This window comes from Candoia aspera, chromosome 5 (genome assembly GCF_035149785.1).
Source record: "Candoia aspera isolate rCanAsp1 chromosome 5, rCanAsp1.hap2, whole genome shotgun sequence".
Classification (NCBI taxonomy): domain Eukaryota; kingdom Metazoa; phylum Chordata; class Lepidosauria; order Squamata; family Boidae; genus Candoia; species Candoia aspera.
This window is the reverse complement of record NC_086157.1, coordinates 47,910,496-47,929,212: the sequence shown is the minus strand read 5'-3', so window position 1 is coordinate 47,929,212 and position 18,717 is coordinate 47,910,496. Positions and strand designations below refer to the sequence as shown.

The 18,717-nt window shown below is 37.6% G+C and overlaps 2 protein-coding genes across 4 annotated transcripts in view; both read left to right on the top strand.

The window, feature by feature from the left end:
* ADGRG2 (adhesion G protein-coupled receptor G2) overlaps positions 1-6,094 on the top strand; it is a 55,685-nt gene extending 49,591 nt beyond the window's left edge. The window contains exons 23-27 of the mRNA XM_063304688.1: positions 44-143; positions 1,514-1,797; positions 3,244-3,345; positions 4,568-4,720; positions 5,904-6,094. Coding sequence (XP_063160758.1) covers positions 44-143; positions 1,514-1,797; positions 3,244-3,345; positions 4,568-4,720; positions 5,904-6,088 — 824 coding nt within the window. The 3' untranslated portion in view covers positions 6,089-6,094. The remainder of the gene's footprint in view (positions 1-43; positions 144-1,513; positions 1,798-3,243; positions 3,346-4,567; positions 4,721-5,903) is intronic.
* Positions 6,095-8,887: 2,793 nt separating this feature from the next.
* PHKA2 (phosphorylase kinase regulatory subunit alpha 2) overlaps positions 8,888-18,717 on the top strand; it is a 68,436-nt gene continuing 58,606 nt past the window's right edge. For 2 of the 3 annotated variants that reach the window (XM_063305150.1, XM_063305149.1), the window contains exons 1-4: positions 8,889-9,289; positions 11,770-11,994; positions 16,163-16,321; positions 18,313-18,360. In XM_063305150.1, coding sequence (XP_063161220.1) covers positions 11,917-11,994; positions 16,163-16,321; positions 18,313-18,360 — 285 coding nt within the window. In that variant the 5' untranslated portion in view covers positions 8,889-9,289; positions 11,770-11,916. Of the gene's footprint in view, positions 9,290-11,769; positions 11,995-16,162; positions 16,322-18,312; positions 18,361-18,717 lie in introns of all 3 variants that reach the window. The other variant, XM_063305148.1, reaches the window with a different exon arrangement.

The window sequence follows — 18,717 nt, the reverse complement described above, 5'->3', positions numbered from 1 at the left end:
CCATATTCCCACATTTTTCTCAAAGTGGTGTTTGATCTTTCAGGGTTACCAGCTATAGTGGTAGTCATCGTACTGGCAGTATCTCCATATAACTATGGGCTTGGATCATATGGAAAATTTCCCAATGGCTCATCTGATGAATTGTAAGTAAAATATAGGAAATTGTTTTCAATAGTAGCAGAAAATTAGTTTCTTTTCTTATAAAGCACTTCATTTAAATTTCTGCACAAAGCATATGATGGAGGACATTTTTATATATTAGTGTTTCTCAACCTTAGCAGCTTTAAGACATGTGGACTTCTGGGAGTTGAAGTCCACATATCTTAAAGTTGCTAAGGTTGAGAAACACTAATATATAAAAATGCCCTCCATCATATGCATTGTGCAGAAATTTAAATTCTGGGAATTGAAGTTCACACATCTTAAAATTGCCAAGGTTGTGAAACACTGCTATATATCTCCATTGTCATTCCAATGCTCCCCAAACCTTCAGACCTGGTCTGGCAATACCATATTACTGTCCTTGCTGCAACTGTTGTAAAAACTCAGAAAGAGTGAATAGAGGCAACAAGCAGTCTCCTAGCTGAGCAATAATGGAGGGCAAACATTGGCCTCAAGCCAGCACCCCTGCAATTCCTTCCGTGCCCTGCACTGCATTTATTTTTGCAATGAAGACATGAAAAAGTAGTACCTGTTGTTAGCTACAGAACGACTTGGGAGCATGGCATGATGACACTGTGATACTCCAGCAGCTGTGGAGGGGAACGAACCAAGAAAGCAGAGGCTAATGGAAGTTTCCATCAATGGAAAACTGGCTCTCCCTACCAGAGCTCCAATATCACAAATTGCAAAATGAAGATTTTATTGTTTGAGTTGTATCCCAACTGATCTGGGGAAAAAAATGATAAGCTGCCCAATAGCAGCAATAGCTGCTTGCTAAGTTGCCAATCCAGAACAACACCAAAGCTCACACTGAAGCTCACTCTATTGTTGATAACTAACACTCTATTCTGTTAGTTATCAACAATAACTAACACTCTGTTCTGTTAGTTATCAACAATAAACAAAAAACACGATACAGTAACAACCACTTTACCGCATATGTGGGTAAATATAAAAAGCTAAAATTTAAATAAGGTTTACCTTGGATATTGAAAAGAAGGTTTTATTGTAGGTATGATTCATGAGTTACAATAATGGATCAAGTTGAACATTAAACCAGGTAACAGTTTGATTAAGCAACAGATTATAACTTTAAGGAATGCATTTTGCCTACTTGGTAATTTCAGATGAGTAGAAATAGAAATGTGTAGAACTCATACCAGAACGGCAAACTCTGACTGCTATCAGGAATAATAGGAATTTTTACAGGTCATAAAAGGGATGCTTTCAGCTATGGAAAGCCTTGAATTAATGCATGGGTCTAGTTAGGGGACTTGCTAGATCTGAATTTTGGCCTCTTGGTTTTCAAAAATGTTTATAACTGATGAGTACTTTCCTTTTTTATTTTTAGCTGCTGGATTAAGAATGACATTGTATTTTACATCACCGTTGTGGGATACTTCTGTACAATATTCTTGTTGAACATCAGTATGTTCATAGTAGTACTGATTCAGCTTTGTAGAATCAAAAAGAAGAAGCAGCTTGGTACCCAGAGGAAAACTAGCATACAAGATCTCAGGAGTGTTGCCGGCCTTACATTCTTACTGGGAATTACTTGGGGATTTGCCTTTTTTGCATGGGGTCCTGTAAACCTTGTTTTTATGTATCTCTTTGCAATTTTTAATACTTTGCAAGGTATGTGATTTAAGTATCTCACAATAGGCTGACATTCTTTAGCTGTACAATTATGAATTAGTTCACTCTATTTTACTATTTTGTTTGATAGAGTTATTCTATAAAGTGTTTAATGCAATATGTTCTGAACTGCATTATTGTTATATTAAAGCAAATCCTTTTGAAAACACAGAAAATCACGTAAGCTAAGCACTGCTTCATAATACTGATGTTGTAACTAACATTGTTCAAAAGCAAGATGCTGTGATAGTGAAGCAAATGTTATTTTTGTTATATTACAAATACTCTTAAAACTGTTCATTCATAAATAAGAGCTGGGGTGCCTGTGGGGAGAGTCAAAAAAGTCAACGTGGTAATCATCACCACACAATCAAAGCCCCACCCCTTTGTACATTCGTGTGATGTCAAAGCATGTACAGAAGGGCTGGAGTGTTGATTGTGCAGACACAGCTGCCTTGTTTTGACACTCCTTCCTACAGACCCCCTGATTATGAAGTATGTATATTTAGAGTCAGTAAATGAATGAAAGAAATTCCCAGGCTAAAAATGCAGAAGAGAATCTAAAACACCTAAAGCAGCGTTTCTTAAAGTGTGATCCTAGGACCACTGGGGATCCCCTAATACCCTCTCAGGGGTCCACAAAATCAAAGTTATTTGCCAGCCTATGTTGAAAAATAATACAATATTAAAATCCCATCAAACAATTGTGAGAAGTGGTAGCAGCAGTGAATGCATCAATTTTAATTTTTAATATGTCAAATATCAATAAATATAACCCGTACAAAGAAAAGTTATTTTGGGGTCCTCCATAATTTTTAAAAATGGGAAGGAATCCTGAGGGAAAAAAGTTTAAGAAACACTGACCTAAAGAAATGTTAAGGAAATGTTACAGTGGGAATTGGAAGGAGACTCCCACTTTTGCCCTCTAGTAACAGGCAAAAGTCATATAGGTAGTTCTTGTTTAGTAACCACAACCAGGACCAGCAACTCAGTTGTTAAGTGAAGCGGTCAATAAATGAAACTGTGGCTACTTATGATCTTACTTCAGCTTTCCTTTGCTTTACACACCTGCAAAGATCATAATTGTGAGGGTTGGTCACAAAGTTGCTTTTTCATCACCATCATAACTGTGAACAGTTGCTAGAAGCAGTCGCTAAATGAGGACTACCTGTATTCCTTCTGTTCTATGAACTGCAGAGAATATGAATGTTACACTCACATTTTGATCTTTTGGCATGCACACACCACAAGGTAAATTGGTCCCACAAAGTCTTTTGCAAGATTGCATACATGGTAGTATAACTTTCTCCAGCAGCTGTGTTATGTGAAATTGCCATCATTTAGCACACATTTTTAAAAGGTATCACACATTCTGGGAAAAAATAGGGTAGCAATTGTATTTCTTAAAGTAAAATGTTGTAACTTCCTTTAAACATTATTTTGCAGGATTTTTCATTTTTATTTTTTACTGTGTTGCAAAGGAGAATGTTCGTAAACAATGGAGAAGATATTTGTGTTGTGGAAAATACCGGTTGGCTGAAAATTCAGGTAAATAATAAAAGGCTGTTGTTTGTGTTTACTTATGCAGTATATAGATACAGTGATTTGAAGTTGCCTTACTTGAGCATAAAACTTTTTTATTTTTATTGAAACTTCAGCCCTCTATCTGCTTCCATGTCCCTATCTGGTTCTATTTCAGAGCCCACCCCCCGCCCCCAACTCTCCCAAGTGGCTTTCAGAGGGTATAGTTGGAAGAAAGGGCCTGAAATAGGGGTAGTAGGAGGCAAGAGCTAGGGACCATTGTATAAATGACTGTTTTTTATTGATTCTCCTACTCAGTTTATGTTTTTCTCAAATGTGGCAACTGAAGTCAAATTAACTTGTTCCATTACGTCTTGTTTCCTGTTGAAGAAAATGCATGCAGTTTTTAGTTTTCATGATTGTAGAAACCTTTATACAATTTTTCTCAGATTTAGGATGGCCTAGACTTTAAAGTAGATTAACAGAGCAACCCAGCAATTCTCCCCTCAGGTAGAAAAGCAGTTGAGTCTCCCTTCCAGGGCCATTTATTTTTCACTTATTTTCTTATCATTATAAATTATGAGAGGAAAAAGAGTTAGATGGCTTGTTTAAATTTTGCTTTGGGTTGTGGGTAGGACAGAGCAGGATACTTTAGATCCTTGAGCTCTTGAGCCATTCCTTATCTACATGCGATAGGCTCCCTTTGGGTCTTTTTACATTTCAGATATCCCAGACTCAGAAAAAGCCAGCTTCAAAAGCTGGCAAGGAAACTTAAGAACAGAGCTAATCTGATTCTTCCTGAACATAAGTGCCAGGGAAAGCAAGTGGGCCAAGTGATGAATTGTGTCATGATACAAAAAGCACAACTTAAATACTTGCATCAGATGCTAGATACAAGAACGTAAAGGTGGAGTTTGTGCTATGACATCACTGCATGCAAATTATCATTTTGATGCAGTTTTGCTAGGATGCTTATGCTCAGCAGCACCCGGGTGAGGGAAGCAAGGGGGTCAGGACTGATTAAAGAAGCCACCCCTTTCCTACCTGTATTGTGTGTGTGTGTACACACACATACACAGAGGGGAGAGTTTGTGCCATGATATGACAACCTTGCTTTTGTCATTCTGACAAAAAGTAGGAGAATCCTACAGACCCTGCTGGGAATCTTTAAATTAGACACAACATTTAATTTATTTCTTGGACTTTAACATATATCACACTATGTTCTGTAATCTTTATTCCACTGTAGATTGGAGTAGAACTGCTACTAATGGTTTAAGGAAGCAGAATGTTAACCAAGGTGTATCCAATTCTTCACATTCTTTACAATCCAACAGTAACTCTACTAATTCCACATCAATGCTAATGAGTAATGATTATTCTGTGCACACAAATGGTAACGGTATGTATGTTAAAGTATCTGTTTTCTAAGCAACAATATGTTTAATGTGGGCTGTACAAAATAAGATAGATTAAAGAATGGATCAATTGTTATCTGATAGGGCCAGATTAAAGTCCTTGTAAGGCCAAACCATTTATGTTTTATAGATTGTTTGGTGGAAGCATTTTTAAAGGTGTATCAAATTTTATAGGTAGTTGGGTAAAAAAATATTTTGAATATAACAGTACAACGTCTCTGTCATTATGTTCACCAAAGCACATTATGATATCTCAGCCACTGCTATGTGCTGCTACCATGTTTAGCATGGTTAATAGGGCAGGACAGTGTTTCGAATTTGAAAGCAACAAGGCCCTTTGGAGCATGCAGTGGTATAACACCTCTCTGCAACTCCTTAATCCAAATGCATTTTTCCTAGGATTGTGTAGCAGGAAAAGAGGCAGTTCCTTTAACGGGTTGCAGATAGGTGCTACTTTTGTGTTTCCGTGTCCTCTGGAGAGCCTTTGCCACCTTTGAATCTGAAATGCTGTTCAGCCCTAGTCAATCATTTATGTTACAGGGAAAAAAATGCCCATTTTTTTCACAGGCTGTTTAGTTTAGTAGTCAGTAGACACAGGACCTTCTATGCCTATTGGATAACTGCCCAGAGTCACTGGGAGTCAGGGATTACACAAATTTAATAATGAATATAAATAAATGAATAAAAAACAAGTCCTGAAAGTAGGATCAGCATTCTAACAAGCACTTGGTGTGAGATATTCATACAAGATCGATTCATAGTTCTCAACATCAACTGTTTATTCAGACAGATTGTGTTACTTAATGATTTTTGGGTCTGCTTTAGATAGTATGCTTGGAGTAGCTATTTAAAAAGATTCATTGATTGGAATATGTGAAATAGGCCCACCTCCACTTTTCAATTAAGTCCTGATTTCCAGGAGAAGCATTGCTGTGATTAATAGCATATCTGGAGACATATTTAGGGCACAATTTATATTCTTTGAGAGTTGCTTCCACATGACATGTATTCTGCATGATTGTGAGCCTAAACAAACAAAATGTGGAATGGCCTCTCTGTGACTTGCTTGGATGTACATACCACACCAAAGAAAAACAGTACCGAGATCCAGTGACTTACCATTGCTACATCCTAACAAAACTTTTTTTTTTTTTACTTACATTTCAGGAAATATCTCTCGTGAAAACAATGGTGTTTCTTTCCATGTGCAGAACAGTGATGTGCAACTTCCTGAGTTTTCAGTAAAACAGCATGTCTTTCATGAAAACAGTGATATATCCTATAAAAAGTCTTGCATTTCACTGAGAAGGACTTCCAAAAGAAAGAGCCTGCAATTTATTGAACCAATATGACTTTTAAAACATTTTCCATTATTTTACTAAGTAATATGCAGGTTTATTTTAACTGTTTTACATAATGTGAGAAGACCAAAAAAAGAAAAAGTAATTATTTAATGTACAGGAGCAAAACTTCAAGGCAGCTTAGGTGTCAAAGCTTTAAGTACTCTAAAACATTATTTCCCCCTTTTTAATGCCAGACATTAAGAACATGCTTTATACATAGCTTTGTGGCTACAAAACATGAACAACTGCGTTTGCTCCTGGGTTTTAGAAGTTTTTTTTTACATATTTAATAGAGTTACAAATAGTTCAAACCATAATGCAATAATGCTATGTTAACATAGATACAAACAAGCTTAACTCTTGAGAAAGATGCTAATATTGTCTTTCTGAATAATGTACATGGTACCTGTAACTTTCTTTTATCAGGATGTGCTCACAAACATCTTATTTTTATATAGAGAAAACAATATCTGTCCTTGATTATCCAATAATTTTATATTTATTTCTTATAATGTTAATATTCCTTTGTATAAAAATAACTGTGCACTTTTGAAGTTTTACTGTAATTATTGTACAAACCTGGAATGCTTTATAATTCTGGCATACAAAACCAGCCCTATCTGTAAATAACTTTAAAATGGTGAAGTACAGCTCAACAGGCCATCCATCTGTAAATATGAGTTATACAACAGTGGAAACTGCTTGCTTTATTGCTTGTCGGAGTTACAACTTCCATATGAATAGTTTGTGTTGCGGGGGGCAGGGAAGAGAACTCACGAAGAGAGCCACACAGCCAGTTTGGTCTAGTGGTTAAGGTGCTGGACTAGAAACCAGGAGTCTGTGAGTTCTAGTCGCGCCTTAGGCATGAAAGCCGGCTGGGTGACCTTGGGCCAGTCACTCTCTCTCAGCCAAACCCACCTCACAGGGTGGCTGTTGTGGGCAAAATAGGAGGAGGAAGGAGTAATAGGTATGTTGAGTTATTATAAAAATTATAAAATAACTTTTATAAAGTTATTTATAAAAAAATAATAAAGGCAGGATAAAAATTAAAAATAAATAAATAAAAAATACGATTTTTAAGGTGATAAGGGAAAATGTACAAGTATTTCGTTCCAGAATATTGTCATGTTATTAAAATGAAACCAGTCTGGGTTAAGGCTTGAAACAAATATGTACTTCAGGTAATACACATCATGACATTTTCCAAGGGGATGAACTGCAGGAGAAATTGGTTTCTTAATGATCACTTGAGAAGGCCTCAGATTTGTAGTTTCCAAAGGGATGCTTGTAGGAAGAGATCCACAGTGTTTAAACTGACCATTCAGCAAACACAATTCTTTATTTATGGGCAGCAGTTGGCAACAGATACTTTTTAGCAGCAGGGGGGAGTGGACATAAGCCAGAACTGGCAGTATTTCCACACAAAGTCAGCCTAGGCTGCTAAATTGGTAAAGTTCTTGAACTTGAACACTTCTTTGGACTGGACAAAGGCAACTCTACACAAGACATCAATTCAAGAGATAAATATTCCAGCTTTAAGTACTATAACAAATCATCTTCCTCCAGCTAAATGTATTTTCCAAGAGATGGGGAAAAATCTAAGAAATCCACATCAAGGCAATCCTGTTAACTAGGACAACTCAAGATCACAAAAAAGTTCTCTACTCTCTGAGGATGCATTTCAAGATACTAGTGGAAGCCACCATTTGAAATGTGTCCAGCTTTGCTAATATAAACTGAGTTTTTTTCTTGTTTTCCTCTTAAGAAATAATGTGTATTTCACTGAAGGAGAAAAGTGTCTCTAAGAATTGGGTCAATATTTCAAATATAGAGAATCAGGTACTATTTGCTTTTCATCATAGCAAGTCTAATGCTGCTGAGATGAAGTCTTTCCTGCATCCTGAAATTATCTGCGTGCCTGATACTTGAATATATGCAATTTCATTTTACATTCTTGCAAGTTATATGACTTAAATTTGAGCTATTTCTTCCTCCATCCACTTTCGCTCCCCTCACAGCTTGCAGTCTCAAGCCTGATTAAAAAACTACAAAGAATTCTAGATGAACTCTATTTTGTCATCCTAAATATATTTTCCCATGTCAATTTTAGTTTTCTGTAAACAGTGACATTCACCGATTTTCTTTTGAACTATTCTTAAGTGTGCATGAAACCAGGAATATATCTAAGCATAATAAAATGTCTCCTGTGAAGACTCAAACATCTTTTCCCCAATCATTTCAGATTCTATTGTCAAAAATACCATACAGCAGAACCAGTAGAAAGTTAAAATATGGCTTACATATTTTAAATAAATATGCATTCCCATCCAAAGGAGGGGCTAGTTAAGGACATTCAGTCGGGAGTCTAAAGTTACCTGTCCAAAGGCTTTAGAATTATTCGCGGTTATACGTTTTACGTGCATTATCATAGCTGTCCTTTTGGCAGTACAGTAACTTTAAACCCACTTTAAAGCATGTAACTCTATGTGCGCAAGTCACGACCTGCACAACACACGCCTCTGACCTTCAGCACGGCCAACCCGCTCCTGGGGCTCCTGCTGACGCAAAAGTGAAGGCGGCCTGCAGCCACGCACGTCCTGACAGCCTCATAGAGAAACCTCTAATATAACGGTAATAATAAAACGAAGGTACCCTTCCCCTACCCTGAACCTATACTTTCCGAATAAAATCTCTTCCTGGCTCCCGCCCGCATCTGGAGAACGATGTCAATATCGTAAGATTAAGCCTCTGTACTGATCTTTCAAGACCCGGCTAAAAGCGCGAGCCTCTTAAGAGGCGGGGATTGCATCGGGCATCTACGGCTGTTTAGCTGCCGCGGGTCCCGTAAAGAGTCTAATAATGAGGAAGGAATATTTTTGAGGCCTCGGTGGCGCGTGGCCGTAATTAGCCTCGCCTCGCCTCGCCTCGCCAGCTTAGCATCGCGGGCTGCTGCGGGAACAGCCTTTTTCCCTACCGCGAAACACAGTGACGGGCTACAAAGACTCCCTTGCTGCAGCCTTGCAAGCCAGCCATTGGATTCTTTCATTCTAGAGGACAACATCGCCTATAGCGTTTGGCAGGAATTTGGTTGGTTGGTTGGTTGTAGTTTTGGAGGGGGGAACGGGGAAGAATATTTCCTTCCGCCAGAATAGCTCGGAGGAGCAGATTGCCGCTAGCTGGAAAATGAGAGCCTGTGTCAATCTTTGGCAGGTAAGATCATCCTCTGTGCCTGTGGCGCATTGGAGTTATGTGGAAGAGGGATTGGCTTGGTTTGCGATGAAGTGTCAAATTAGTGGACTGAGAGTCAGGCTCGATGACCTTGGGTTCCCCTCCTAGTCTTGCTGCATACGTGTGTGTTTTTATCTAACTGTCCATCTTGTGTCTTAACGTTTTGGAATTACTGTTGCTTCAGTGCTGGAGGATATTGTGCTCTGGACACCTGGTCTATAATGGGTAATAAAATAATAAGTTGGAATAGTAAGTCACAAAGGCTTCATCCATAGTCTTTTTTTGCTCTCCTAATCAAATTTTTACACAAATTGTAATGTTCATGATTTTATGATGATTTGGTCCCTTCCTGAGTGCTGGAGTAGCTGGAGTACATTTCTCATAAATTCCCAGCCAAGTCCAATAGATCAGGAGGACTGTGTAGATCAAAAAAGGCTACAATAAGTTTTCAAATCCGGATGCTGTTTTATTTTCATTTTAATATATAACTAGCATGCTATTCTGCTTTCCCTTGGCAAGATCTGAATACCACATTACAAATTACTGATGCTAGACCTAAATAAATAAATAAGAAAGAAAGAAAGAAAGTTATATGGCCCCCTATCTGAAAAGCTTCTAAATAGGAATTTAGTGGTTTTTCTGCAGTCAGTGAACACTACTGTGCTTGAAATGGTTAACTTTGTAAAGTTCACATTTTACTTGTAAGACATGTTGGAGAAAACAAGAAATGGCCCTCTAGATTCATACACAGGAAAAAAGGTAATTTTTGAATGTTAGCAACCTTGGCAGTTGACTAGTTTGGGCTAATTTTGGAGCTGCATTTTGCAGAAATAGTTTCAGATCTGTCTGAGCTAATAGAAGCTGAAAAGGTGCTAGAAGAACTGCCATTGCTTTAAGTAGTTTATATAACATTGCAGTGGGTTTACATCCATATTGATGTGACACGATTGCTTTCTTTGTTCAAATTCTTGTACAAATTTAAGGATTTTATCAGAATAATATTTCCTAGACAAAAATATTTCAGTGATTAATATAAGCATTATGGGGTCTACTCACTTGCTTGATCTGTGTTTCAAAGGATCAGATGCACCAGGATAGCAGCAATTGTTTAGTATTTTGTATCTCTTTCTGCCCATCTGGTGGTCATACAGATTTTTGCAGTCTGGATCTAGTAGCCCTAATGTTGCTTGTTAAAGTTGCTTGTTAAATTTGCCATGCATGAACACAGTCTGTCTATCCTATAATGTTTTAGAACACTTCTTCACCTAAAATGTCACCACAATACTGTATATTGCAGTATTGTGGTGACATTTTAGATGAAGGGGTGTTCTAAAGCATTATAGGATAGACAGACTGTGTTCATGCATGGCAAATTATAAACCATGGCTTATAAACTACCATGGTAAAGCCAAAACAAACAAACCAAATTATGTTTTAATATAAAGTCTGAACCAGGCCATCAAGTTAATCCTTAATACTATTAAGGATTCAATTTGAGCCACTCGGGGGGGGGCAGTGGTGGGATTTTAAGGTTGGAGGTGGGAAATCTTGTTTTCCAAGCCACCCAAGCCCATCTTCACCCTGAAAAACTGGAGCGGGGGGGAATGGGCCCAAAACATTGCCTTTCCAGTTATGTCACTGTAGTCACTGGAGGCTGAGTTGTCCTGAACATCTAGTGTTGCCCACTACTGATTTAATGTGACATGTGAACCCAGTCATTTATATTAGGGTGATGCAAATCATTTGATCACATGTTCTGGATCTGCTTGAAGCAGAAAGCAGGCATTTTAGCATTTCTCCAAAATCTGAGTATGCACTGTATGCCAGAAGATACTATAACTGGGATGGCCTTGAAGCAGTCATGCTGAGCTTTCAAAAGAATAGATACTTCACAGCTTCCAGGAGCAAATCTACAGGAGAAACTTGCCGGCCAGCAAAGCCTCTTTTCAAATGATTTGCAGTTGTATATTGTCTGTGTTTGCCCTTTGTATCGAAATCATGGTTGTGTTCGTAACTATATTATATAGGCAATAATATATTAAACAAGTTGGGAGTACAGTACTGATTCAAGTATCTGCCTATTCAAGCTGTATGTTTCCATGTAAATCAGCTACAATGTCTCCACCTGCCGTCCCCACGAGATTGCCGTGGGGATAAATATGGAAAAATCCCACGCAAACTGTCTGAGCTTCCTAGAACAAGGATGGAACAGTAAAATTCTTACACTGATAAATTATTTGGTAGTCATAATAATGCACACAAGTGCAGTTTTTAGCCATGGTATTTTTACAAGTGGTATAGTAATTAGGAGTAATTATTCCTGTAGAAAAGTAGTAAGTTTAGTCCTATAGGAAGTATATAGTTGTGAGGTATCATTCTGACTGCAGATGGTATGTAGGCTAAAGGGGAAACTTCTCTTTTATGCCTGCTTGTTAATAGTTACTGTTTGTTTTGGAATAAAGACGCCCGTTGCCAGCAAGAATTGCACTTCAGCCTACTAACAGATGAATGAACCACAAGTGCTGACGGCTGCTAGAACAAAAGAAAGCGGTTCTGTCAACCCTCACAGCACTTTTCACATTTCATAAGGGATTGTGAGAACGTTGGAGATGAGGAGCAGAAGCAACTCTGGAGTCCGTCTAGATGGCTACGCTCGGCTTGTTCAACAGACCATTTTGAATCATCAGGTGAGTGCATTTCTGGTTACATTTTGATTTGCCTGTCTAGATTTGTTGGCTCTTTAAATAAACTTACTGTATTGGATATTTGAGGTCATTTAGGTTTTTTCAAACTGTGTTTCATGGCATCCAAAGGCTCAACGAGAACTTCCTGGCGTTCCATTAGAGACTAAGGGCAAAAAATGAGTTCACTTGAATGCAGCCAATTCTCTATCGCTATGGCTTTGCTCTTGATTAGGGATTCTGTGGATTTTTTTTTAAACTAAAGGATTCTGCAGCCTGACAAAAATTGGAAACCCCTGTTTTAAAGAAGTCTTAATCTTTGGTTTTGTATGGATAGGTGTCTGTGAATAAGTGCCAATGTACTGCAGATAAACACTGATCTTATCTTTGGTTAGAATCAGAAGCTTTGTGGATTCCTGAGTAATTCTACTAATCTGTTCCAAAATTCTTTGAGGGAGCTGAACAGGCTTTAAATAGTTTAGAGAGAACAGGCGGGTTCCAGGAAAGTAGGGCAGATGGTCCCTTCTTGTGTGGGTTCCTTTTATCTCAGGTCTGTGATCTTTCACTGCAGTCACGCAGGCATTTGTTGCTCATTTAGCCTCTCCTTCCAGCTAGGCTTGCATTCTCCTTGCTCCTATCCTTTTTGCTGATCTGATCTGTTGATAATAAAATGTGTGGTGTTTCTTGAGGGATGCCCTACTCCCTCTCTGGGCTTCTGCCTGACTTTCCTAGGCAAGTGTCCAGGAATCATTTTCAAACAACTACCTCACTCACAAGTATCTATCTCACACAATGTTTTCACAGATTGGAAATCTGAGAGCTATAGCAGTATAATTAAGAAGAGTGAGGAACTAAAGGCATTTTTAAGACTGTTGCTACAAATACATTTATAGAATGTAAGATTTCAATTAAGAAATACCTAAGTTGCTGAATTCTATGTCTAGTCAGAATCTCACAGATTAATCTTCATTTCTGTTGTTTCTAACATTCAGACTGTGAGTGCCATTGCTTATTTATGTATCCAAAACAGCAACAATACATTAGAGGGAGGTATTAGCAGATTTGGGGAAACCTGTTTTTAGAAGTCCAGCCCTCCCAAACACCTAAAAGGATTGGGGCAATCAGGTTAATATTTACTGAGCATTCTCAATAGCTACAGAATGTCAATCTACTTTGGGAGGTGGGTGGAAATCAGAAGAGTAGGAGAACGGAATAGCTGCAGTGTTTTGTGACAGTTCCACTTCTGTTGGTATAACTGGCATGAATTTCTTCTAGTTTTTACTACTTCCAGTTTGTTTGGTTATTTCTACTTCTATATCGTTCCTTTCTTGCATTAAGTCGATTGTCTTGGGCAATACCTGTACCTTCTCATCACACACAAAGCATATGTGTGTGATATGTACCCTTTATTTAAAGTATATACTTATAATTGAAGCGGTCCTTAAAATAGATCTAATCTCAATGAAGCTGATATAGGCATAGAATTTTTTTAAAGGCTTAGGTGTTCCTGTTTATCATGGTGTAGTTAATATAGCTAAAGGTAATTGGTTAAAAAATCTAGATACTTCGAATAAGTTTGGGATAAAATAATACTCCAATTGTGTAAGGTACTTGAGCTGAACTTTATAATGTTGAAGTGACTTTTGAAAGTCTTCAGTTAAAATAACATAATCTTACAGTAATAACAGGAGGATATTTTTTCCCTCGTGAGTCAGTTTCCAAATATACTTCTTCCTGGTAAACTGGAATAGGACATCCTAAAACCTAATGCACTGCAGACTCAAATTTAAATCTGCAAAGGTCATGACAACTTTGCCTCATATAGCAAGAATTGATGATACAGAGGACAATGAAAAACCTGTCATGGTTTGCCTGGGTGAAATCTTACAATAAATACAATATATTATATAAAAAAAGACATGCCATTATAACAGAAACAGTCATTCCCAGCAGCAACAAAACTGATTAATGCTTAGGACAGTGGTTGTAAGAAACTTTGAAATATAGATTGAGGAACCAGTATTACTTTAAGTAGCAGAGATCAACAATATGTCCATTTACTGATTTGAGTCTGGTTTCTAACTGGGGTAGAGTATTGAGATGGGGGTAGTGCAACTGTCCTGGATTTACTTGATCTCTTGGTGGCTTTCAATACTGTTGGTCATGGTATCCTTCTGGACTGCCTGAAGGAATTAGGAGTGGGGGCCGTGGTGTACCTACACTTCTCCTATTTTCTCTGTGTTCAGTCCCAATTGGTGTTGATAGGCAGGGAAGAGATTGAGCCAGAGGCCTCTCCTGTGTTGGGTGCTTCAAGGCTCACTGCTGACACCACTCCTGTTTAACATCTTCATGAGCCCGGTGGGTGAGGTCATACATTGTTGTGGGGTCCAGTATCATCAGTATGTTGGTGATACCCAGCTATATGTCTTGGTCCCAGATGAGCTAGGTGATGCTGTCAAGATCTTGTCTCAATATCTACAGGCTGTATGTGTCAAAGAACAGGCTTAGGCTGTTCAACTCTGACAAGACTGAGTAGCTGTGGATATTTCGACCCTCTAAACTTGGAGTAGTTCCATCGTTCATCCTGAATGGGATTTTACTCCCTCTTCAGGACTGGTAGACAATTTGGGGGCCTTCTTGGACTCACAACTCCTGCTTGAAATGCAGGTAGCAGCTGTGATCAGAAGTCCTTTGCACAAATTCATCTAATGTGACAATTGTGCCATATTTAGACTAGGAAACCCTTTATACAATCACTCATGCTTTGATGACCTCCCAATTGAACTATTGCAATGGGCTGTACATGGGGCTGCCCTTGAGGACTGCTCGAAATCTGCGGTTGGTCCAGAATACAGCAGCAGGGGTAGTTATGTAACTCCTCTGCTTTGTGATTTACATTGGTTCCCAGTAGGCTTCTGGATGCAATTTAGAATCTTAGTTATCACCTATAAAGTCTTTCATGGCATACAGTGCGGTTATTTGAGGGACCACCTTTCTCCCATAGTTTCTATCCATTCCACCCAATCTGACAGAGTTCTCATGCTGTGGGTCCATTTATTAAACAATGCAGGATCCAGGAAGTGGGCCTTCTTTGTCATAGCACCTGGCCTCTAGAACTGTGATGGTATGTGGGAAAGACCTTGGGAGACTAAGGGAATGGTCAGATAAGAGACAGCATAGCCTGCAACTGGGTAATGGATGGGACAAGAGGCTCAGAAGGGACCCTCCCTAATTTCTCAGGCTGTAAAGGAGACAGGGGGAAGGATTGTATTTTCAGACTTGCAAGATTCTGTCAATGTAACTTTACAATAAAGTAGAATTAGTTCATCTGGTTATGATTCCTATTTGGTTTACCCTGCAAGGCTGACAGGAACACCATTCCCCCAATGATTTGCATTATTTGAATTACAGAAGATAATTATTAAACAAAAAATAATTTGTCTGAAGCTTTTTGTATCTTTCTGATTCTGTATCTGTGCTTCGTGGTTCCTTAAATCTGAATGTGGTGGCAAATATGGCATTGATTCTGCCTTAATAAAATTGTTGTAACTAGAGCCCTTATGACTTCAGAAAGATTTCCTTGCAGAAAAAGCTTATCTCAATGTTAGTTTCAGCCATGGAGCATCATAATAGCTAAATATGAGTGGTCTAATGGCTTTCTTTGGAAATCTTCCAGTATCTGGATTGTATGGTAGACAGAAAGTCTTGGACGAAGTGGCAGTGTTGGAGTTAACTTCCTTGCCCTTATCTTGGTGGTTTTGTATTCTCAATTTCCTGCAGTCTCATTCTTCTACCTGGTGATGCTTAGGAAATGGCTACTAGAGTTCCTTAATTCCGTGACACACAAAGGCTTCCAGGGGAATTAAATGGGACCTTGTGGTCGTTGTCACAAAATGTGTTGTGTCCTTGATATTGTACAAATATCATTTTAATAAATTTTAAAACAACTCTATAATGTAGTTGGGTGTTATCTCCTAATAAAAATGTGTATATGTTGATTAATTAGACAATACCTTGCCCATGGCCATCTGCTTTCATTATGGAGATAAGATTTGAAGAAGAACTTCTTTCTAGTTTTCAGCTTTGCTCTTCAACTACTATGGAACAATAATTCTCAGTAGCCTGTTTAATAAATTACTTATTTTCCTTTTGTTCATTTTTTTTTTTAAATTAGAATCCAGTTACAGGACTACTCTCTGCTAGCACAGAGCAAAAGGATGCTTGGGTCCGAGATAATATATACAGCATTTTGGCTGTCTGGGGCCTAGGTATGGCCTACAGGAAGAATGCAGATCGGGATGAAGATAAAGCCAAAGCGTATGAATTAGAGCAGGTATACCTTTGCTTGCTATTTTTTTTAATTTACTTATTTATTTATTTAATTTGTTTTTCAAATTTTGCCACCGCCCATCTCCCTACCACAAGAGGGACTCTGGGTATATTTCCTTATACGTGAAATATATATGTACATAATGGCAGTAGTGTCTTTTCTAAGGATAAATTGTTTGTTTTAAATATATCACAAAATCTGTTGACTTGGAAGTAATGTTAAAACTTGAGAATTGAACAAAGATAAACATGGATTTTTGAATAGGAAGAACTTCCTTTTAAAGCTCTTGGCATACCAACAGTACACTTGGTTCAGTCTGGGAAGGTAGTTGTAAAGTCAGCAGTTTCATAAAGTAGGGAGCTCTGATCTCTGGGCCAAATGCAGGCATGTCTGGAGTTTCAGGAACATGACCTGGATGTTCTTACAGAAAGCTGCCATAGTGACTATGATCAGTCACAAAAAACTCCCTGCCAGAGGACAAGTAGGCACCTAAACCCTTGCTAGCCTTCCAGATCCATCTTCCTTTATCCCTTGGCAAATGGACATTCTTCCAAACACTGTACTTGGCTTCAGCCACCCTTTTTGTGGGGAGGCATAGATTTCCTGGAATTTTAAATGATGGTTTATTGCAAGCATCCTTTTTGCAGTCTCATTTTGCACTTTAATTTTGTTTTTTTAAAATAATTTTTACTGAAGAATTTTTTAACAAAGTAAAAACCATAAAAGAAAATAAAGATAATAGAGAAAAATAGTAAATAGTGAAAAAAGAAAATAGAAAAAGAAAAAGATTGTAAAGAAGCAGCTTTCGATCTTCTTGACAGCTGTTATAAATTTATATTTTGCCCTCTCAGGGAGGCTAAGATTTCCATTGGGTTTTCTGTGGGTTCTGTTAGCAAATTTTTAGAAATAAAGGTAATACACAAGGCAGGTACTGTGCTTTGCCACATTCTGGATTCCTAGTAATTAGAAAAATAAAAAATATAATAAGATCAGATGGAACATGAAATCTGACAGGTGCCATGGAAGGTGTCCATAGGCATGTTACTGCCTGTATGTATCAAACTGGTCATAATTCTTTATGAATTTAAGGACTTCCCCTATATAGCTAGATGATAGGTATATAGCTAATTTAAGCTTGATTCAGAACAAGCTCAGATTAATTCCTGTTTAAGTTAGATCCCTTTCAAACTTTGTTTAGTTGCAATAATGTTATGAGACCTGTACATCTTTCCTAGTGTCTTGTTTCCTACCCCTTTTCTTATCCCAGATTTTACCTTTCTGCCATGAGACTGGCAATGAACAAAATTGTCTATTTATGACTGGTGTCCCATTAAAGCCCAAGAAACTCCAAATGCTTGAATTCTTCAAGAGTTTTGGCAACTCTGCTGATGATGATACAAAGTTAATAAATTATTTTTAACTTTCCTTTTACCTTGTAGTATTCAGTGAAGAAAGGAAATAGCAGGGAAATCTAAATCTCTTATCAAGGCTGAACTTATTGTAAGTGGAGCCTAAACATAAACATGGGACTGTTCTTGTAATTAATATATTTGATATGAACTGGGAAAGCTTATACTTGGAGCTTCCCAGTTCTAAACTGTAGCAATATCGTTCCATACATTATCCTAGTAAATCAAAAATTATGTATGACTTCTTTATAGCAGCTGTGGGGAAAAATAAGCTTCTGCCTAGTGTATTAAAATGCTTTTTTTAAGATTCTGATATCTTGATTAATTTATAACCACATAAAGTGACAGCATATCTTTAATATTGTAATGTATCAAAATGTTATCTATTTAAGACAAGTGTTTTCTTAAATTTATTTATTTATTTATTTAATGTCACATTTATGTTCTAATATTTTTAAATATTAGAAACGCATAGATCTAGATATTTTTTTACATGAACATTGATCATTAGTTATACTGTAGAGATACTTTATAAAAAGTTAAACTGGATAGTTAATGATTTTTCTTTTCCTTTTACTCCCATAGAATGTTGTGAAACTAATGCGGGGGCTCTTACAATGTATGATGAGACAGGTAAAAAACAACAGGAAGGCTTTATTAACTTAATTTTAAGTAGCGGCATAAAATCTAATTAAAGTGTTGTGAGTTTAGGTATAAAGAATAACACTAGTAGCCCTGGAGTCCTTCTGAGATTGTGGCAAAAAGCTAATTTTGGGGTGGGTGGGTGGGAAAGGGCAGAAGTCAGTGCATTAAGTTTCTGAAATGTACCTGTTTACTACTTTAAATGATCCCAAGCTTCCCCTCCCCCCAAAAAAAATCTGGCCAAAATTGTTCAGATATCACTCATTTCAGTGATATTATGATGTATCAGCTATACACATGCAACTTTTCGATTAAAAAAATAAATAACAAAATATGCTTTCTTTGCCA